The 22,778-nt window shown below is 47.3% G+C and overlaps 1 protein-coding gene across 1 annotated transcript in view; it reads left to right on the forward strand.

Annotated features, from left to right (window-relative positions):
- The first annotated feature begins 677 nt into the window (after positions 1–677).
- The window catches only part of zfyve16 (zinc finger, FYVE domain containing 16), a 29,081-nt gene continuing 6,980 nt past the window's right edge, over positions 678–22,778 (forward strand). Inside the window, exons 1-11 of the mRNA XM_056431930.1 lie at positions 678–831; positions 4,833–4,941; positions 5,394–7,057; positions 7,316–7,412; positions 7,793–7,969; positions 8,046–8,167; positions 9,295–9,502; positions 10,661–10,783; positions 10,870–11,025; positions 13,583–13,844; positions 16,946–17,182. Coding sequence (XP_056287905.1) covers positions 4,872–4,941; positions 5,394–7,057; positions 7,316–7,412; positions 7,793–7,969; positions 8,046–8,167; positions 9,295–9,502; positions 10,661–10,783; positions 10,870–11,025; positions 13,583–13,844; positions 16,946–17,182 — 3,116 coding nt within the window. The 5' untranslated portion in view covers positions 678–831; positions 4,833–4,871. The remainder of the gene's footprint in view (positions 832–4,832; positions 4,942–5,393; positions 7,058–7,315; positions 7,413–7,792; positions 7,970–8,045; positions 8,168–9,294; positions 9,503–10,660; positions 10,784–10,869; positions 11,026–13,582; positions 13,845–16,945; positions 17,183–22,778) is intronic.

The raw sequence follows: 22,778 nt of genomic DNA on the forward strand, positions 1-22,778 counted from the left end.
TAACTGATGTGTCCTGCAAATATAATATCCTATCTAAAGTAAAATACAGAACTATCAAGCACTTATTATAATATAGTAATAATATAGTTATATTATTGGAGAAAAAGATTACATCCTGATATTCTATCGATAACGATAGCATGTAAAAGCATTTAAGATTGCCAATTCTTTATATTTAGTGTAATGCATAATTTCATCAAAGCATAATTTGTTGTTGTAAAATGTAACACATGACAAATAATTGTAGTACAATAAAAAGTACAATATTTCTCTCTGAGATGAACGGAGTAGAAGTATAAAGAAGCATAAACGGAAATACTCAAATATAATAATAATAAAATATAATAGAAATAAAATATAATAATAAGAATTGTTGTGTGGCACTTTAGAAAGTACTCAAATGCACTTCACACGGTAAGAACAATAACAGTAATGCAATAAAAAATAAAAAAAAGCAAATAAATTAAATTTACAGTTTAATCACATTCCACAGGGCTGACATTGTATTATTTTATTTATTTATTTAAATTAGGTGTAAAAAATAGTGTCCATCGATTTTAAATGATGAACCACCTACGTAAACCATGACTCCTAATAATAATAATAGTTAAATCATTAAATCATTAAATCATTTTCGAGCGGAGTCCCGTGACCTCCCGACGGTCTGTTTTCAAGATGGCCGCTCGAGTGGAGAATTCACACATCTCCAAAAAAAACTAATCCAACACGCACCGCACGCACGGACACAACTTTTAACTGCCTCGTTAGCGGAGAGCGAGACGACGTGAGCACCGCTTCGTTTGGGCGGAGAGATGGAATAAACTAGCGCGGGTAAGGAATTCAGTAACAAAAAACTGTCTAACACCCCCCTAAGCTAGCTACGTTCGTCAAGCTAACGCAGGCAATAACAACGCGACTGACCCGCGAACTGGAGCTTTAATCACGTTAATGCCCGGTGAGAAAAACACCACTTGTACACTTGTCAGCCCCTTTTTAATTAACGTTAAAGCTTTGTCTGTGTGCGCGTCAAAGCCGCTAAACGGCAGCCTTTAGCTCGCCGTTACGCTATTGGCGTTAGTTAGCTCAATGCTAATCCTGTGTTTTCAAGGTGTGAGCCGTCGGGCTGTTTATGGCGATACGCGTGATATAAACTGTGTTTTTATTACGTGGAAAGCTGCGTGGGGTTCTCACGAAGATGTGTCTTTAACGTTAAAAACGGTCTTTAACTGACGCGGGAGTTCAATGTGGAGCCGGACACCGGTTGCCGTCGGTGTTACGAGCAGTTAGGTTACCCGGAGAATCCTGTGACCTCCCGGGGCTTCAGCCTCAATTCATCTGGAAGTATTACAGGAAGTACACAGTCCATGTACTTGTACTTTGTTCTTTACTTGAATATATCTGATGATTTTATAAACTTCTCCACTACATATCAACGGTAACTATTGTACTTATTACTGTACTACATCTCAGAGGTACATGTTGTACTTGTTATTGTACTACATCTCAGAGGTACATGTTGTACTTATTACTGTACTACATCTCAGAGGTACATGTAGTACTTATTACTGTACTACATCTCAGAGGTACATGTAGTACTTGTTATTGTACTACATCTCAGAGGTACATGTTGTACTTGTTATTGTACTACATCTCAGAGGTACATGTTGTACTTGTTATTGTACTACATCTCAGAGGTACATGTAGTACTTGTTATTGTACTACATCTCAGAGGTACATGTAGTACTTGTTATTGTACTACATCTCAGAGGTACATGTTGTACTTGTTATTGTATTACATCTCAGAGGTACATGTTGTACTTGTTATTGTACTACATCTCAGAGGTACATGTTGTACTTGTTATTGTATTACATCTCAGAGGTACATGTAGTACTTGTTATTGTACTACATCTCAGAGGTACATGTTGTACTTGTTATTGTACTACATCTCAGAGGTACATGTTGTACTTGTTATTGTACTACATCTCAGAGGTACATGTAGTACTTGTTATTGTACTACATCTCAGAGGTACATGTTGTACTTGTTATTGTACTACATCTCAGAGGTACATGTTGTACTTGTTATTGTACTACATCTCAGAGGTACATGTTGTACTTGTTATTGTACTACATCTCAGAGGTACATGTTGTACTTGTTATTGTACTACATCTCAGAGGTACATGTTGTACTTGTTATTGTACTACATCTCAGAGGTACATGTAGTACTTGTTATTGTACTACATCTCAGAGGTACATGTTGTACTTGTTATTGTACTACATCTCAGAGGTACATGTTGTACTTGTTATTGTATTACATCTCAGAGGTACATGTAGTACTTGTTATTGTACTACATCTCAGAGGTACATGTTGTACTTGTTATTGTACTACATCTCAGAGGTACATGTAGTACTTGTTATTGTATTACATCTCAGAGGTACATGTAGTACTTGTTATTGTACTACATCTCAGAGGTACATGTTGTACTTGTTATTGTACTACATCTCAGAGGTACATGTAGTACTTGTTATTGTACTACATCTCAGAGGTACATGTTGTACTTGTTATTGTACTACATCTCAGAGGTACATGTTGTACTTGTTATTGTACTACATCTCAGAGGTACATGTTGTACTTGTTATTGTACTACATCTCAGCGGTACATGTTGTACTTGTTATTGTACTACATCTCAGAGGTACATGTAGTACTTGTTATTGTACTACATCTCAGAGGTACATGTAGTACTTGTTATTGTACTACATCTCAGAGGTACATGTTGTACTTGTTATTGTACTACATCTCAGAGGTACATGTTGTACTTGTTATTGTACTACATCTCAGAGGTACATGTTGTACTTGTTATTGTACTACATCTCAGAGGTACATGTTGTACTTGTTATTGTATTACATCTCAGAGGTACATGTAGTACTTGTTATTGTACTACATCTCAGAGGTACATGTTGTACTTGTTATTGTATTACATCTCAGAGGTACATGTAGTACTTGTTATTGTACTACATCTCAGAGGTACATGTAGTACTTGTTATTGTACTACATCTCAGAGGTACATGTAGTACTTGTTATTGTACTACATCTCAGAGGTACATGTAGTACTTGTTATTGTACTACATCTCAGAGGTACATGTAGTACTTGTTATTGTACTACATCTCAGAGGTACATGTAGTACTTGTTATTGTACTACATCTCAGAGGTACATGTTGTACTTGTTATTGTACTACATCTCAGAGGTACATGTAGTACTTGTTATTGTACTACATCTCAGAGGTACATGTAGTACTTGTTATTGTACTACATCTCAGAGGTACATGTTGTACTTGTTATTGTACTACATCTCAGAGGTACATGTAGTACTTGTTATTGTACTACATCTCAGAGGTACATGTTGTACTTGTTATTGTATTACATCTCAGAGGTACATGTAGTACTTGTTATTGTACTACATCTCAGAGGTACATGTAGTACTTGTTATTGTACTACATCTCAGAGGTACATGTAGTACTTGTTATTGTACTGGTTGTACCAGGTGTGTTTTCAGTGAGCTTCCTCATTCCCAACTAATACTTATGGGCTCAGTACACAGAAAGTACCTCTGACTCAGAGGCAGCTGTGGCGGCCGGTTGGTTTTCATAACTTCATCACCAAGCCGTTTGACTTTGGGCTGAATGTCGAAGGCGACGCTCGTCATGCAGGAGACTCGGCTGCTTCTGTTTGAAGTTATTTTTAACCTGAAGTATGACCCATTTCCCCTCATGAGATAAGATAATAATCCTGGTGTTGGTCCTGCAGTGGGGAATGTGCAGCTAGTGCAAAGAGTAAAAAGAACAAATCTAAACGTAAATAAGGTGTAATTAACTGGAGTATTATATATTCAGACAGAATATGGTGACTGTCTGTTTTATTAACAAAACACACAATCATTAACCACGTCGGTGATTATACAGAACTAAAGGAGCCGCGCTGAGGAGGACGACGTGATTTAAAGTGACATTTTACCCAGAAGCCCTTGCTTCAGTGCGTGTTGCCTGATCATGTGACGCCGCGTGACGACCACAGAGCGGCCGCCGCCGCTCACTGAGCCCCAGAAGTTCCTCTTCTCGCTTGTTGACATCTTTGGAAACAACGAGACTAACTTTATATTTATATTTATGTTCATCACCGGAGACATGACACTGTGATGAAGATTTTAAAAACAAGTCTTTATGGGGATAGATACCTAAATACTTTATTAATCCCGAAAGGGCAAATATTTCCACTACAGAAGTAATTTGTACATGCACACAATTAAATATTTACAAAAATGCACACTATATACAAATAATAATAAAATGCAGTATATATATATATATTGCATTTTTATTATTATTCTTATCATAATAATAAGAATACAAATGCACAATATATACAAACAATAATAATAAAAATGCAATATATATATATATATATATATATATACTAATAATAAGAATACAAATGCACAATATATACAAATAATAATAAAAATGTACAATATATACAAATAATAGAATGGTAAGAAAAATATATACAAAGAAAATAATACAAAAAAAATACACTATATACAAATAAGAAAAATGCAAAATATATACAAAGAATAGATACTAATAATAATATTAAATCACTTAACTAAACTAGTGCAGCGACGCAGTGAACAACCAGACGTTGCTGAGAGGCCGATCCTCATGGTTACTGTGACTGACGTCCGCTCTGCTGCTCGTATTAGAGTTATTAGAGTTATTAGATATTAGGCTGCAAGGAGAGGTTTGTAATAACCAGTCATGTCTGTGTGTCTCCAGGAGTCGTGGGGCGTTCAGGGCCCTCTGCTCCGGTCCAGCATGGACAGCTTCTTCAAGGCCGCCGTGTGTGACCTTGACAAGCTGCTGGACGACTTTGAGCTCAATACGGGTAAGAAACCAACGTCGAGACACGGCGGCTGTTTTGGACCCGTCGGCGTTTTGTCTGTCGGACGGCGGGAAAAGTTAAAAGAAAAAACGATAATCTGCCATTTCTCCAGAGCTCATGTTGACATTTCGGAGATCGAAAAGAAAGAGATATTAATTTACGAGAAAAGCGTCGAGAAACTGGAAAATTAATGATGATGAAAATAGTTTCATGCGACCCATTTCCCCCCCGAGAAGAGATATGATGACGACCCTTTGTTTACAGTTTATTTTATTCTTGTGACCTGAATTCTTTTCTGCTGTTGAATTTAACTTGAATTCAGATTTCTGTTGATTAAATATTTCTATATTTATATGAACTTATATGAAATATGTGGCAGAACATTGAGTCTAATATAATTAACTTGGTGTGTTGTTCCCTCTGAGCGTGTGTTGTTGTTGTTGTTTTTGTTTCAGAGGAACAGGAACACAGGTCAGTGTCCCTGAAGCCGTCCGTGTACCCGTTCTCCCCTCTGGCCGCCGGCGCCCCGCCGCCCCTCCCCGACCTCAACGCCCTCCATCACGGTTCCGCCGCCGGCTGCCCTGACGACCGAGAGGTCAGAGGTCAGCCCCTCACGGCGGTGGACCGCCGGCCGGCCGCGAGCTCGGCGCCGCCGTGTCCCGACCGAGCGCTGAAGCCCGTGTGCGACCTGGTGAACGACACCGGCGCCGACGGCCACGACGCCTTCGGAGAGCTCGACATGGCGGAGAAGCAGATGACGGAGGAGGAGGAAGAGGAGGAGGAGGAAGACGCTCTGCTGGTGGACTTTGACGGCCCCGTGGTCACCGGGGAGGAGCGACGGGACGCCGAGGAGCGGAGCGGCGCCGAGGAGCGGAGCGGCGGCGGCTCCGCCTCGCTCAGCCTGCTGGACGTCATCCTGCCCGCCGCCGTGGAGCGGAGCGCCGCGTCCAGGGAGGAGGCGGAGTCACCGCGGACCGACGAGATAGAGGAGAGGAACTGTGAGGAGGCGCCGGCGGCGTGCACGGACCAAGTGGTCGAGTCTTTAGACCCGGAGGCCCCGCTGTCGAAAGAAACAACAACAACAACAACCTCGGCGAACGCAGAGTTGCAAGTCGCCTCTGATGAAGAGGAGGCGGAGTCCTCCGCGGTGTTGAAGGCGTGCCTTCCCATCGCCGTGTCCATGTGTCGAGCGCTGGTGAACGCGGCGACCACAGAGGAGGCGGAGCCACGTGACGAGGCGGGGGCCGACTCCGCCCCGGGAGCCGGGTCCCGTTTGGAGGACCCCGCGGTGGACTCGCCCCGGCATCTCGCCCTCGAACCGGCCGCCGCCGCCGTAGACCACGCCCCCCGCGACCGCACGGAGCCCGGCCCGGTCGACCCCCCCGAGTTCGGCTTCGAGTACCTGCCCGAGAGCGACCGGGCCGAGCTGCTGGTCACGGACGAGGAGCTGGACGCGTTCCTGCGGGCGCACGGCGAGGCGGAGCAGCGGGGCGGCGCCGAGAGTCTCCCGGAGGCCGACGGACACCCGGAGGGCCGGCTCGCGGCCGAGGAGCCGCGGCGCCGCGGCGGAGGGCGAGTCGAGGATCCGGAGAGCGACGGGACCGCGTGCTCCCCGGCGGAGGGCGGCGGCGACCCCGGAGCGCCGCCGCGGGACGCCGGCCGAGGAGAGGCGGACCTCGACCGCTCCGCCGCCGGCAACTCTCTCCGGCGCCCCGATCGGCCGCCCTCCTCCTACGGCGGCGCCAGACCCAAACGGCTCCAATGCCAAACCGCCAGGTCCCCACCGGCGGGGGAGGAAGACGCGGAGGACGAGGAGGACGCTTCCCCCTCGAGTCTCACGGGGGAGCGGCCCAACATCAGGGACCTGAGCCCCATGTGCGCCTCGCAGGAGCCCCGGGAGTCCAGCTTCGGCTACGACGAGCTCTCGGAGCCCCCGCCGTACCCCGGGGGGTCGCCCGCCGACGACGCCGGGCCGGTGAACTGGAGGAGGGAGGAAGGGGAGGAGCTGGGGAGCCGCCAGCCCGCCTGGGTGCCCGACGCCGAGGCGCCCAACTGCATGAACTGCTACCAGAGATTCACCTTCACCAAGAGGAGGCACCACTGTCGGGCCTGTGGGAAGGTACGGCTGCACTCTCTCTCTCCTGACCACCAGGGGGCGACTCTGGTTGTATAGAAGTATCAAGGCTTCCTCAATGATTTGGAGCCTTTTACCAGGCGTGAGCCTAAAGGTCAAAGGTCATCTGTGTGTTCTGGAATTAGTCCAATAAATGGATTACACGACCAAATCTCGCTCATAGCCGAGAGCATGAGTCAGCACTTCTCCCCCATCATTAGAGACTGTTGTTGTTGTTGTTATTATATTGTGCTCTCCTCTCAGGTGTACTGTGCCGTGTGCTGCAGCAGGAGGTGCAAGCTGCAGTACCTGGAGAAGGAGGCGCGCGTGTGCGTCGTCTGCTTCGACACCATCCACCGAGGTAGGAGATGTGAGAGATGTCTTAGTGTGAAGGACGGGGGGGGGGCTGCTGAACGACAGCGTCTTGTTGGGGGGGGGGGGGGGGGAGAGAGAGAGAGAGAGAGTTCTGGAAGCAACCACTCAGGTCTGTCCTGTTTTCAAGAACCTTAAATCCTTCATGCAGCCGTTGGCTGAAGGTCCTCTAGCTCCGCCTCCTTACAGACCTCCTCCTCTGATAGGAGGACAAAAACAACACACTAGACATGAGAGAGAGATTACAATGAAGGGATTTATTAATATCACGATGTTGTGGAGATCACGGAGGACCTGACCCCGAGGCGAACCGTCCTCTGGGGCCCGGGGCCCTCCAGAGAGCCTGACCCCGTGCCCCGCCCCCTGCAGCCCAGGCCCTGGAGCGCATGATGAGTCCCGCCGGTCCCAGTCCCAACCCCAACGTGCCCTCTGAGTACTGCAGCACCATCCCCCCCCTGCAGCAGGCCCGGGCCGCCGGCACGCTCAACTCCCCGCCGCCCACCGTCATGGTGCCCGTGTCCGTCCTCAAGCACCCGCACGCCGACGGTACGGGGCACAGTCTCACTGCTGCTGCTGTTGTTGTTGTTGATGAGCCCCTGAAGGACCGTGTGTGTGTCAGCAGGCTGTCCTCGGGAACAGAAGCGCGTGTGGTTCGCTGACGGCATCTTGCCCAATGGGGAGGTGGCGGACACCGCCAAGCTGTCGGTGGCGAGCCGCCGCGGCTCCGGCTCTCCTGACCAATCGGTGAGCGGCTTCCTCCACACAACTTAATAATAGGCCTATATATATATATATATTTCTTTATTTACATATACTTATTTTTATGTACTTATTAATATAAATGTATTAATATATATTTACATATATATATACATTTATAAATGTATTTATTTATTTATATATACATATATACACATTTATTTATATATATACATTTATAAATGTATTTATATATATATATAGCTATATATATAAATAAATGTCTAAATTTATATATATAGCTTTATATATACAGGACTGTCTCAGAAAATTAGAATATTGTGATGAAGTTCTTTATTTTCTGTAATGCAATTAAAAAAACAAAAATGTCATGCATTCTGGATTCATTACAAATCAACTGAAATATTGCAAGCCTTTTATTCTTTTAATATTGCTGATTATGGCTTACAGCTTAAGAAAACTCTAAAATCCTATCTCATAAAATTTTAATATTTCCTCAGACCAAGTAAAAAAAAAGATTTATAACAGCTGAGTGTTTGTCAAGGCTCAGGAAACCCTTGCAGGTGTTTCGAGTTAATTAGACAATTCAAGTGATTTGTTTAATACCCTACTAGTATACTTTTTCATGATATTCTAATATTTAGAGATAGGATATTTGAGTTTTCTTAAGCTGTAAGCCATAATCAGCAATATTAAAAGATTAAAAGGCTTGCAATATTTCAGTTGATTTGTAATGAATCCAGAATGCATGACATTTTTGTTTTTTTAATTGCATTGCAGAAAATAAAGAACTTCATCACAATATTCTAATTGTCTGAGACAGTCCTGTATATATATAAAAATTTATATATATATATCGGCCCATTATTAATACATAACATTTGAACAAAAGAACAATTTTAATAATATATGTATGTGTATGTATGTATATATATATTATAGTATAGTTTGAGGAGACGGTAGATAAAGGCTTCAGTCCCCCCCCCAGAAAGGTAAAGAGGTTAATATATATTAAATATATACACTTACTCTGACTAATGAAGTACTTTATTATCCTTTAAATACTCTCTTCCTCTGCTTCATGGATTCTGAATATTAAAGTATTACAGACAGTAAAATAACCACGGAGGTATAATAACACCTTGTTTCAGCCGGAGGTGGAGGTGGAGGTGGAGGTGGGCGGCTCCTCGGCCCCCGATGGGTCGGTGGAGGTGGTGCGCCCCCCTCTGTCCGGCCCCTGGGACTACGCCCTGCTCTGTGGGGTCGGGACCTGTGTGACGAGGGTCCCCAGCCTGCTGCCCGACAACGAGGGAGACCTCCCCCCTCTGCTCATCGCCACGGGGGAGGACGAGGGGGGAGGTGTGTGTCTGTTTATGTGTTTATGTGTTTGTGTTTATGTTCATCCTCCTTTTAGACGTCCAGACGTGAACTCGTCTGCAGATTTAAGCGTTGCTCTTCTGGCTGAATATCCATATTTTGTATTAGTTTATTTTGAAAGTTTTTAAATTTTTTATTTAATCTTGATTCATTTGTTAGTTTTCAGAGTGAGTTATTTTTTATTTAGTTTCTCAGAAATATATTCATATATATATTATATATATATATTATTGTATAATACATATATATATATATATTAAAACAATTACAAACATAGATATTTATATTTTATTTCTAATATTTTATATATATACAGGACTGTCTCAGAAAATTAGAATATTGTGATAAAGTTCTTTATTTTCTGTAATGCAATTAAAAAAACAAAAATGTCATGCATTCTGGATTCATTACAAATCAACTGAAATATTGCAAGTTTTATTCTGATTTATTGCTGATTATGGCTTACAGCTTAAGAAAACTCTAAAATCCTATCTCATAAAATTTGAATATTTCCTCAGACCAAGTAAAAAAAAAGATTTATAACAGCAAAACAAAATCAAACATTTGAAAATGTGTTTCCAGGTGTTTCGAGTTAATTAGACGATTCAAGTGATTTGTTTAATACCCTACTAGTATACTTTTTCATGATATTCTAATATTTAGAGATAGGATATTTGAGTTTTCTTAAGCTGTAAGCCATAATCAGCAATATTAAAAGAATAAAAGGCTTGCAATATTTCAGTTGATTTGTAATGAATCCAGAATGCATGACATTTTGGTTTTTTTAATTGCATTACAGAAAATAAAGAACTTTATCACAATATTCTAATTTTCTGAGACAGTCCTGTATTTATATTCCTCTTTCACTTCCACTGAGATGAAAGTTCATCACCTGCAATTTCATCCTGATTAGTCTGTTTCTTATTTGTTAAAAACATTTAATAAAATAGAGCCACCTGCTGGTGTGTTCTGGGGATATAATTAGTTGACTTCATAAAACGGGCAGCGTGCTTCTCTGACTGCATCATTAAATGGATCACTCGTAAGAGGAGGTGACATCCATCTCTGATGCATTCTGGGAGAGAAACACTTAGAGAATCACATCAGTGAGGCTGACCTGGGATCTGCTGTTCTCTGCAGACCTCCTGGTGGAGGAAAGCCCCGCCCCCTGCCAGATCCTGCACCTCCTGGAGGAGGGAGGCCCTCGCCCGCTGACCTTCGTTCTGAACGCCAACCTGCTGGTCAACGTCAAGCTGGTGACCTGTGAGTGAGACATGGCCGCTTCAACACCGTCCAGCCGGCTGTCCATCATGTTGACTGACTCCCCCCCCCCCCTCTCTCCCCCCCAGACCTCGGTCGTCAGTGCTGGTGCTTCGGCTCCAGCGGCCTCCAGGCTCTGGGTCAGCGTGAGCTGGTGTTCCTGTTGGAGTGTTTACCTGAAGAGAAGACGCTCCCCAGAGATCTGTTCACGCTCTACCTCAACATCTACCAGGAGGCGCAGAAAGGTAGAGGCCCCCCCTCTCTCCTCCTCTCTCCCACTCATAACCCCTGTCCTCTCCCTCTCTCCCCCTCATAACCCCTGTCCTCCTCCTCTCTCCCCCTCATAACCCCTGTCCTCCTCCTCTCTCCCCCTCATAACCCCTGTCCTCTCCCTCTCTCCCCCTCATAACCCCTGTCCTCCTCCTCTCTCCCTCATAACCCTGTCCTCTCTCCCCCTCATAACTCCTGTCCTCTCCCTCTCTCCCCCTCATAACCCCTGTCCCCTCTCTCCTCTCTCCCCCTCATAACCCCTGTCCTCTCCCTCTCTCCCCCTCATAACCCCTGTCCTCTCTCCCACTCATAACCCCTGTCCTCTCGCTCTCTCCCCCTCATAACCCCTGTCCTCTCCCTCTCTCCCCCTCATAACCCCTGTCCTCCTCCTCTCTCCCCCTCATAACCCCTGTCCTCTCCCTCTCTCCCCCTCATAACCCCTGTCCTCTCCCTCTCTCATCCTCATAACCCCTGTCCTCCTCCTCTCTCCCCCTCATAACCCCTGTCCTCCTCCTCTCTCCCCCTCATAACCCCTGTCCTCTCCTCTCTCCCCCTCATAACCCCTGTCCTCTCCCTCTCTCCTCCTCATAACCCCTGTCCTCTCTCCCCCTCATAACCCCTGTCCTCCCTCTCCTCCTCATAACCCCTGTCCTCTCTCCCCCTCATAACCCCTGTCCTCTCCCTCTCTCCTCCTCATAACCCCTGTCCTCTCCCTCTCTCCCCCTCATAACCCCTGTCCTCTCCCTCTCTCCTCCTCATAACCCCTGTCCTCTCTCCTCCTCATAACCCCTGTCCTCTCTCCCCCTCATAACCCCTGTCCTCTCCCTCTCTCCTCCTCATAACCCCTGTCCTCTCTCCTCCTCATAACCCCTGTCCTCTCCCTCTCTCCTCCTCATAACCCCTGTCCTCTCTCCCTCTCTCATCCTCATAACCCCTGTCCTCTCCCTCTCTCCTCCTCATAACCCCTGTCCTCTCTCCCTCTCTCCCCCTCATAACTCCTGTCCTCTCCCTCTCTCCTCCTCATAACCCCTGTCCTCTCTCCCCCTCATAACCCCTGTCCTCTCCCTCTCTCCTCCTCATAACCCCTGTCCTCTCTCCCCCTCATAACCCCTGTCCTCTCCCTCTCTCATCCTCATAACCCCTGTCCTCTCTCCCTCTCTCCCCCTCATAACCCCTGTCCTCTCCCTCTCTCCCCCTCATAACCCCTGTCCTCTCCCTCTCTCCCCCTCATAACCCCTGTCCTCTCCTCTCTCCCCCTCATAACCCCTGTCCTCTCCTCTCTCCCCCTCATAACCCTGTCCTCTCCTCTCTCCCTCATAACCCCTGTCCTCTCCCTCTCCCCTCATAACCCTGTCCTCCCTCTCCCCCTCATAACCCCTGTCCTCCTCCTCTCTCCCCCTCATAACCCCTGTCCTCTCCTCTCTCCCTCATAACCCCTGTCCTCCCTCTCTCCCTCATAACCCTGTCCTCTCCCTCTCCCCTCATAACCCCTGTCCTCTCCCTCTCTCCCCCTCATAACCCCTGTCCTCTCCCTCTCTCCCCCTCATAACCCCTGTCCTCTCCCTCTCTCCCCCTCATAACCCCTGTCCTCTCCCTCTCTCATCCTCATAACCCCTGTCCTCTCCTCTCTCCCCTCATAACCCCTGTCCTCTCCTCTCTCCCTCATAACCCCTGTCCTCTCCTCTCCCCTCATAACCCCTGTCCCCTCTCTCTCCCTCATAACCCCTGTCCTCTCCTCTCTCCCCTCATAACCCCTGTCCTCTCTCTCTCCCTCATAACCCCTGTCCTCTCCCTCTCCCCTCATAACCCCTGTCCTCTCCTCTCTCCCCTCATAACCCCTGTCCTCTCCTCTCTCCCTCATAACCCCTGTCCTCTCCTCTCTCCCCTCATAACCCTGTCCTCTCCCTCTCCCCTCATAACCCCTGTCCTCCCTCTCTCCCTCATAACCCCTGTCCTCTCCTCTCTCCCCTCATAACCCCTGTCCTCTCCCTCTCCCTCATAACCCCTGTCCTCTCCTCTCTCCCCTCATAACCCCTGTCCTCTCTCCCCCTCATAACTCCTGTCCTCTCCCTCTCTCCCCCTCATAACCCCTGTCCCCTCTCTCCTCTCTCCCCCTCATAACCCCTGTCCCTCCTCTCTCCCTCATAACCCCTGTCCTCTCCTCTCTCCCCTCATAACCCCTGTCCCTCCCTCTCTCCCTCATAACCCCTGTCCTCTCCTCTCCCCTCATAACCCCTGTCCTCCTCTCCCCCTCATAACCCCTGTCCTCTCCCTCTCCCCTCATAACCCCTGTCCTCTCTCTCTCCCCTCATAACCCCTGTCCTCTCCTCTCCCCCTCATAACCCCTGTCCTCTCTCTCCCCCTCATAACCCTGTCCTCTCCCTCTCTCCCTCATAACCCCTGTCCTCTTCCTCTCTCCTCCTCATAACCCCTGTCCTCCCTCTCTCCCTCATAACCCCTGTCCTCTCCTCTCTCCCCTCATAACCCCTGTCCTCTCTCTCTCCCTCATAACCCCTGTCCCTCTCTCCCCAGGGAAGCTGGTGGAGGAGCTGGACAACGTGATGTTCAGCAGCAGCTTCCTGGGCAGCAGGGACCACGCCGGCATGCTGTTCTTCTCCCCCGGCCTGCAGCCCCTGGAGGGCCTGGCCCTGCCCCCCCCCCCCTTCATGGTGGGCCTGCTGCTCCAGAGGCTGGAGGTCCCCTGGGCCAAGGTGTTCCCCCTCCGGCTGCTGCTGAGGCTGGGGGCCGAGTACAGCGGTGGGTCCCCTCCACGCCCTGATGGGACTTACAAACATATATATATATATTGAGAACACTACCTTCAGTCCTCATGTTCACTAAGCAGAGCCTGAAGGCATCGTGAGAACACCACCTTCAGTCCTCATGTTCACTAAGCAGAGCCTGAAGGCATCGTGAGACCACTACCTTCAGTCCTCATGTTCACTAAGCAGAGCCTGAAGGCATCGTGAGAACACTACCTTCAGTCCTCATGTTCACTAAGCAGAGCCTGAAGGCATCGTGAGAACACTACCTTCAGTCCTCATGTTCACTAAGCAGAGCCTGAAGGCATCGTGAGAACACCACCTTCAGTCCTCATGTTCACTAAGCAGAGCCTGAAGGCATCGTGAGACCACTACCTTCAGTCCTCATGTTCACTAAGCAGAGCCTGAAGGCATCGTGAGAACACTACCTTCAGTCCTCATGTTCACTAAGCAGAGCCTGAAGGCATCGTGAGAACACCACCTTCAGTCCTCATGTTCACTAAGCAGAGCCTGAAGGCATCGTGAGAACACCACCTTCAGTCCTCATGTTCACTAAGCAGAGCCTGAAGGCATCATGAGAACACTACCTTCAGTCCTCATGTTCACTAAGCAGAGCCTGAAGGCATCGTGAGACCACTACCTTCAGTCCTCATGTTCACTAAGCAGAGCCTGAAGGCATCGTGAGAACACTACCTTCAGTCCTCATGTTCACTAAGCAGAGCCTGAAGGCATCGTGAGACCACTACCTTCAGTCCTCATGTTCACTAAGCAGAGCCTGAAGGCATCGTGAGAACACTACCTTCAGTCCTCATGTTCACTAAGCAGAGCCTGAAGGCATCGTGGAGAACACTACCTTCAGTCCTCATGTTCACTAAGCAGAGCCTGAAGGCATCGTGAGACCACTACCTTCAGTCCTCATGTTCACTAAGCAGAGCCTGAAGGCATCGTGAGAACACTACCTTCAGTCCTCATGTTCACTAAGCAGAGCCTGAAGGCATCGTGAGAACACACTACCTTCAGTCCTCATGTTCACTAGCAGAGCCTGAAGGCATCGTGAGACCACTACCTTCAGTCCTCATGTTCACTAAGCAGAGCCTGAAGGCATCGTGAGAACACTACCTTCAGTCCTCATGTTCACTAAGCAGAGCCTGAAGGCATCGTGAGAACACTACCTTCAGTCCTCATGTTCACTAAGCAGAGCCTGAAGGCATCGTGAGACCACTACCTTCAGTCCTCATGTTCACTAAGCAGAGCCTGAAGGCATCGTGAGAACACTACCTTCAGTCCTCATGTTCACTAAGCAGAGCCTGAAGGCATCGTGAGAACACTACCTTCAGTCCTCATGTTCACTAAGCAGAGCCTGAAGGCATCGTGAGATCATGACCTTCAGTCCTCATGCTCACTAAGCAGAGCCTGAAGGCATCGTGAGAACACCACCTTCAGTCCTCATGTTCACTAAGCAGAGCCTGAAGGCATCGTGAGAACACTACCTTCAGTCCTCATGTTCACTAAGCAGAGCCTGAAGGCATCGTGAGACCATGACCTTCAGTCCTCATGCTCACTAGCAGAGCCTGAAGGCATCGTGAGAACACTACGCAGTCCCTCATGTTCACTGGCAGAGCCTGAAGGCATCGTGAGACCACTACCTTCAGTCCTCATGTTCACTAAGCAGAGCCTGAGGATCCACATGGAGGTGGGCCACAGCTACATCGACATCCCCAAGCACAGCTTCAGCCAGGTACCGCTCGGCATTCTGGGAAATACACGCGGCTTCAATGTCTCCATGTTATTAACACCTCAGAGGAACATGCAGTACTTTATACTGTACTACACTCAGAGGTACATGTAGTACTTTATACTGTACTACACTCAGAGGTACATGTAGTACTTTATACTGTACTACACCTAGAGGTACATGTAGTACTTTATACTGTACTACACTCAGAGGTACATGTAGTACTTTAGACTGTACTACACTCAGAGGAACATGTAGTACTTTAGACTGTACTACACTCAGAGGAACATGTAGTACTTTATACTGTACTACACTCAGAGGTACATGTAGTACTCACCTCAGAGGTACATGTAGTACTTTAGACTGTACTACACTCAGAGGTACATGTAGTACTTTAGACTGTACTACACTCAGAGGTACATGTAGTACTTTAGACTGTACTACACTCAGAGGTACATGTAGTACTTTAGACTGTACTACACTCAGAGGAACATGTAGTACTTTATACTGTACTACACTCAGAGGTACATGTAGTACTTTAGACTGTACTACACTCAGAGGAACATGTAGTACTTTAGACTGTACTACACTCAGAGGAACATGTAGTACTTTAGACTGTACTACACTCAGAGGAACATGTAGTACTTTAGACTGTACTACACTCAGAGGAACATGTAGTACTTTATACTGTACTACACTCAGAGGAACATGTAGTACTTTATACTGTACAACACTCAGAGGAACATGTAGTACTTTATACTGTACTACACTCAGAGGTACATGTAGTACTTTATACTGTACAACACTCAGAGGAACATGTAGTACTTTAGACTGTACTACACTCAGAGGTACATGTAGTACTTTAGACTGTACTACACTCAGAGGAACATGTAGTACTTTAGACTGTACTACACTCAGAGGAACATGTAGTACTTTAGACTGTACTACACTCAGAGGAACATGTAGTACTTTAGACTGTACTACACTCAGAGGTACATGTAGTACTTTATACTGTACTACACTCAGAGGAACATGTAGTACTTTAGACTGTACTACACTCAGAGGAACATGTAGTACTTTAGACTGTACAACACTCAGAGGAACATGTAGTACTTTAGACTGTACTACACTCAGAGGAACATGTAGTACTTTAGACTGTACTACACTCAGAGGAACATGTAGTACTTTATACTGTACTACACCAGAGGAACATGTAGTACTTTATACTGTACTACACCAGAGGAACATGTAGTACTTTATACTGTACTACACTCAGAGGTACATGTAGTACTTTATACTGTACAACACTCAGAGGAACATGTAGTACTTTATGTACTACACTGTGTGTGTGTTGCAGTGACCGGGGCCAGCTTCGTGGTGTTCAACGGGGCCCTGAAGGAACATCGTAGTACTTATCGCCAAGTCCAGCGTACTACGGACCAGCTGTGTGTGTGTTTCTTTTGGCTCCGCCCCTAACTGGAGGCTGTCCTCAGACGGGCTGATGGTTCAAATCCCCCCCGACACCATGGAGGCTCTGCGCGGCGCCTTGAGGGAACAGACTTCCATCATTATCCTGCGCCTTGAGGAACAGCGTCAGCGCGACTGGGTGGACCTGAGCTCGCCCGTCAACACGGGGTGCGTCTGTGCTGCTGTCAGTTGACCTGTGATGTGGTTCTAGTTGTGTCAGTTGACCTGTGATGTGGTTCTAGTCGTGTCAGTTGACCTGTGATGTGGTTCTAGTTGTCAGTTGACTTGTGATGTGGTTCTAGTTGTGTCAGTTGACCTGTGATGTGGTTCTAGTTGTGTCAGTTGACCTGTGATGTGGTTCTATGTGTGTCAGTTGACCTGTGATGTGGTTCTAGTTGTCAGTTGACCTGTGATGTGGTTCTGGTCGGGTCAGTTGACCTGTGATGTGGTTCTAGGCGTGTCAGTTGACCTGTGATGTGGTTCTAGGCGTGTCAGTTGACGTGTGATGTGGTTCTAGTCGTGTCAGTTGACCCTGTGATGTGGTTCTAGGTGTGTCAGTTGACCTGTGATGTGGTTCTAGGTGTGTCAGTTGAGCTGAGATGGGGTTCTATGCGAGTCAGGTGACCTGTGATGTGGTTCTAGGCGTCAGTTGACCTGTGATGTGGTTCTAGGCGTGTCAGCTGACCTGTGATGTGGTTATAGTTGTCAGTTGACCTGTGATGTGGTTCTAGGTGTGTCAGTTGACCTGTGATGTGGTTCTAGGTGTGTCAGTTGACCTGTGATGTGGTTCTAGGCATGTCAGTTGACCTGTGATGTGGTTCTAGTCATGTCAGTTGACCTGTGATGTGGTTCTAGGCGTGTCAGTTGACTTGTGATGTGGTTCTAGTCAGTTGACCTGTGATGTGGTTCTATGCGTGTCAGTTGACCTGTGATGTGGTTCTAGTTGTCAGTTGACTTGTGATGTGGTTCTAGTTGTGTCAGTTGACCTGTGATGTGGTTCTATGCGTGTCAGTTGACCTGTGATGTGGTTCTAGTTGTCAGTTGACCTGTGATGTGGTTCTGGTCGGGTCAGTTGACCTGTGATGTGGTTCTAGGCGTGTCAGTTGACCTGTGATGTGGTTCTAGGCGTGTCAGTTGACCTGTGATGTGGTTCTAGGCGTGTCAGTTGACCTGCGATGTGGTTCTAGGTGTGTCAGTTGACCTGTGATGTGGTTATAGTTGTCAGTTGACCTGTGATGTGGTTCTAGTTGTGTCAGTTGACCTGTGATGTGGTTCTATGCGTGTCAGTTGACCTGTGATGTGGTTCTAGTTGTCAGTTGACCTGTGATGTGGTTCTGGTCGGGTCAGTTGACCTGTGATGTGGTTCTAGGCGTGTCAGTTGACCTGTGATGTGGTTCTAGGCGTGTCAGTTGACGTGTGATGTGGTTCTAGTCGTGTCAGTTGACCCTGTGATGTGGTTCTAGGTGTGTCAGTTGACCTGTGATGTGGTTCTAGGCATGTCAGTTGACCTGTGATGTGGTTCTAGGTGTGTCAGTTGACCTGTGATGTGGTTCTATGCGTGTCAGTTGACCTGTGATGTGGTTCTAGGCGTGTCAGTTGACCTGTGATGTGGTTCTAGGCGTGTCAGTTGACCTGTGATGTGGTTCTAGGCGTGTCAGTTGACCTGTGATGTGGTTCTAGGCGTGTCAGTTGACCTGTGATGTGGTTCTAGGTGTGTCAGTTGACCTGTGATGTGGTTCTAGTCATGTCAGTTGACCTGTGATGTGGTTCTAGTCGTGTCAGTTGACCTGTGATGTGGTTCTAGGCGTGTCAGTTGACCTGTGATGTGGTTCTAGGCGTGTCAGTTGACTTGTGATGTGGTTCTAGTCGTGTCAGTTGACCTGTGATGTGGTTCTAGTTGTCAGTTGACTTGTGATGTGGTTCTAGTTGTCAGTTGACCTGTGATGTGGTTCTAGTTGTCAGTTGACCTGTGATGTGGTTCTAGTTGTCAGTTGACCTGTGATGTGGTTCTGGTCGGGTCAGTTGACCTGTGATGTGGTTCTAGGCGTGTCAGTTGACCTGTGATGTGGTTCTAGGCGTGTCAGTTGACCTGTGATGTGGTTCTAGGCGTGTCAGTTGACCTGTGATGTGGTTCTAGGTGTGTCAGTTGACCTGTGATGTGGTTCTAGGCGTGTCAGTTGACCTGTGATGTGGTTCTAGGCGTGTCAGTTGACCTGTGATGTGGTTCTAGGCATGTCAGTTGACCTGTGATGTGGTTCAAGGTGTGTCAGTTGACCTGTGATGTGGTTCTAGGCGTGTCAGTTGACCTGTGATGTGGTTCTAGGTGTGTCAGTTGACCTGTGATGTGGTTCTAGGCATGTCAGTTGACCTGTGATGTGGTTATAGTTGTCAGTTGACCTGTGATGTGGTTCTAGTTGTGTCAGTTGACCTGTGATGTGGTTCTAGGTGTGTCAGTTGACCTGTGATGTGGTTCTAGACGGGTCAGTTGACCTGTGATGTGGTTCTAGTTGTCAGTTGACCTGTGATGTGGTTCTGGTCGGGTCAGTTGACCTGTGATGTGGTTCTAGATGGGTCACTTGACCTGTGATGTGGTTCTAGTTGTCAGTTGACGTGTGATGTGGTTCTAGTTGTCAGTTGACCTGTGATGTGGTTCTAGTTGTCAGTTGACCTGTGATGTGGTTCTAGTTGTGTCAGTTGACCTGTGATGTGTGTCAGTTGACCTGTGATGTGGTTCTAGTTGTGTCAGTTGACCTGTGATGTGGTTCTAGTTGTCAGTTGACCTGTGATGTGGTTCTAGATGGGTCAGTTGACCTGTGATGTGGTTCTAGGTGTGTCAGTTGACCTGTGATGTGGTTCTAGGCGTGTCAGTTGACCTGTGATGTGGTTCTAGGCGTGTCAGTTGACCTGTGATGTGGTTCTAGGTGTGTCAGTTGACCTGTGATGTGGTTCTAGGTGTGTCAGTTGACCTGTGATGTGGTTCTAGGCCAGGTCAGTTGACCTGTGATGTGGTTCTAGATGGGTCAGTTGACCTGTGATGTGGTTATAGTTGTCAGTTGACCTGTGATGTGGTTCTAGTTGTGTCAGTTGACCTGTGATGTGGTTCTAGTTGTCAGTTGACCTGTGATGTGGTTCTAGTTGTCAGTTGACCTGTGATGTGGTTCTAGTGTGTCAGTTGACCTGTGATGTGGTTCTAGTTGTCAGTTGACTTGTGATGTGGTTCTAGTTGTGTCAGTTGACTTGTGATGTGGTTCTAGTTGTCAGTTGACCTGTGATGTGGTTCTAGTTGTCAGTTGACGTGTGATGTGGTTCTAGTTGTCAGTTGACTTGTGATGTGGTTCTAGTTGTGTCAGTTGACTTGTGATGTGGTTCTAGTTGTCAGTTGACCTGTGATGTGGTTCTAGTTGTCAGTTGACCTGTGATGTGGTTCTAGTTGTGTCAGTTGACCTGTGATGTGTGTCAGTTGACCTGTGATGTGGTTCTAGACGGGTCAGTTGACCTGTGATGTGGTTCTAGTTGTCAGTTGACCTGTGATGTGGTTCTAGACGGGTCAGTTGACCTGTGATGTGGTTCTAGACGGGTCAGTTGACCTGTGATGTGGTTCTAGATGGGTCAGTTGACCTGTGATGTGGTTCTAGTTGTGTCAGTTGACCTGTGATGTGGTTCTAGGCGTGTCAGTTGACCTGTGATGTGGTTCTAGGCGTGTCAGTTGACCTGTGATGTGGTTCTGGTCGGGTCAGTTGACCTGTGATGTGGTTCTAGGCGTGTCAGTTGACCTGTGATGTGGTTCTAGGTGTCAGTTGACCTGTGATGTGGTTCTAGCTGTCAGTTGACCTGTGATGTGGTTCTAGGCGTGCCAGTTGACCTGTGATGTGGTTCTAGAGGGGTCACTTGACCTGTGATGTGGTTCTAGTTGTCAGTTGACGTGTGATGTGGTTCTAGTTGTCAGTTGACTTGTGATGTGGTTCTAGTTGTGTCAGTTGACCTGTGATGTGGTTCTAGTCGTGTCAGTTGACCTGTGATGTGGTTCTAGTTGTCAGTTGACCTGTGATGTGGTTCTAGGTCAGTTGACCTGTGATGTGGTTCTAGGCGTGTCAGTTGACCTGTGATGTGGTTCTAGGCGTGTCAGTTGACCTGTGATGTGGTTCTAGGTGTCAGTTGACCTGTGATGTGGTTCTAGGTGTGTCAGTTGACCTGTGATGTGGTTCTAGTGTCAGTTGACCTGTGATGTGGTTCTAGGCGTGTCAGTTGACCTGTGATGTGGTTCTAGGCGTGTCAGTTGACCTGTGATGTGGTTCTAGGTGTCAGTTGACCTGTGATGTGGTTCTAGGCGTCAGTTGACCTGTGATGTGGTTCTAGTGTCAGTTGACCTGTGATGTGGTTCTAGTTGTCAGTTGACCTGTGATGTGGTTCTAGCGTGTCAGTTGACCTGTGATGTGGTTCTAGGCGTGCCAGTTGACCTGTGATGTGGTTCTAGGTGTCAGTTGACCTGTGATGTGGTTCTAGGGTGTCAGTTGACCTGTGATGTGGTTCTAGGCGTGTCAGTTGACCTGTGATGTGGTTCTAGCGTGTCAGTTGACCTGTGATGTGGTTCTATGTGTGTCAGTTGACCTGTGATGTGGTTCTAGTTGTCAGTTGACCTGTGATGTGGTTCTAGGCGTGTCAGTTGACTTGTGATGTGGTTCTAGTCGTGTCAGTTGACCTGTGATGTGGTTCTAGTTGTCAGTTGACCTGTGATGTGGTTCTAGACGGGTCAGTTGACCTGTGATGTGGTTCTAGTTGTCAGTTGACCTGTGATGTGGTTCTAGTTGTCAGTTGACCTGTGATGTGGTTCTAGTTGTCAGTTGACCTGTGATGTGGTTCTAGGCGTGTCAGTTGACCTGTGATGTGGTTCTAGGCGTGTCAGTTGACCTGTGATGTGGTTCTAGGCGTGTCAGTTGACCTGTGATGTGGTTCTAGTGTCAGTTGACCTGTGATGTGGTTCTAGTTGTGTCAGTTGACCTGTGATGTGGTTCTATGCGTGTCAGTTGACCTGTGATGTGGTTCTAGTTGTCAGTTGACCTGTGATGTGGTTCTGGTCGGGTCAGTTGACCTGTGATGTGGTTCTAGGCGTGTCAGTTGACCTGTGATGTGGTTCTAGGCGTGTCAGTTGACCTGTGATGTGGTTCTAGGCGTGTCAGTTGACCTGTGATGTGGTTCTAGTCGTGTCAGTTGACCTGTGATGTGGTTCTAGTTGTGTCAGTTGACCTGTGATGTGGTTCTAGGCGTGTCAGTTGACCTGTGATGTGGTTCTAGTTGTCAGTTGACCTGTGATGTGGTTCTAGTTGTGTCAGTTGACCTGTGATGTGGTTCTAGGCGTGTCAGTTGACCTGTGATGTGGTTCTAGGCGTGTCAGTTGACCTGTGATGTGGTTCTAGGTGTGTCAGTTGACCTGTGATGTGGTTCTAGGCATGTCAGTTGACCTGTGATGTGGTTCTAGTCGTGTCAGTTGACCTGTGATGTGGTTCTAGGCGTGTCAGTTGACTTGTGATGTGGTTCTAGTCGTGTCAGTTGACCTGTGATGTGGTTCTATGCGTGTCAGTTGACCTGTGATGTGGTTCTAGTTGTCAGTTGACTTGTGATGTGGTTCTAGTTGTGTCAGTTGACCTGTGATGTGGTTCTATGCGTGTCAGTTGACCTGTGATGTGGTTCTAGTTGTCAGTTGACCTGTGATGTGGTTCTGGTCGGGTCAGTTGACCTGTGATGTGGTTCTAGGCGTGTCAGTTGA

This window comes from Pseudoliparis swirei, chromosome 15, assembly GCF_029220125.1.
Source record: "Pseudoliparis swirei isolate HS2019 ecotype Mariana Trench chromosome 15, NWPU_hadal_v1, whole genome shotgun sequence".
In the NCBI taxonomy this organism is placed as follows: Eukaryota; Metazoa; Chordata; class Actinopteri; order Perciformes; family Liparidae; genus Pseudoliparis; species Pseudoliparis swirei.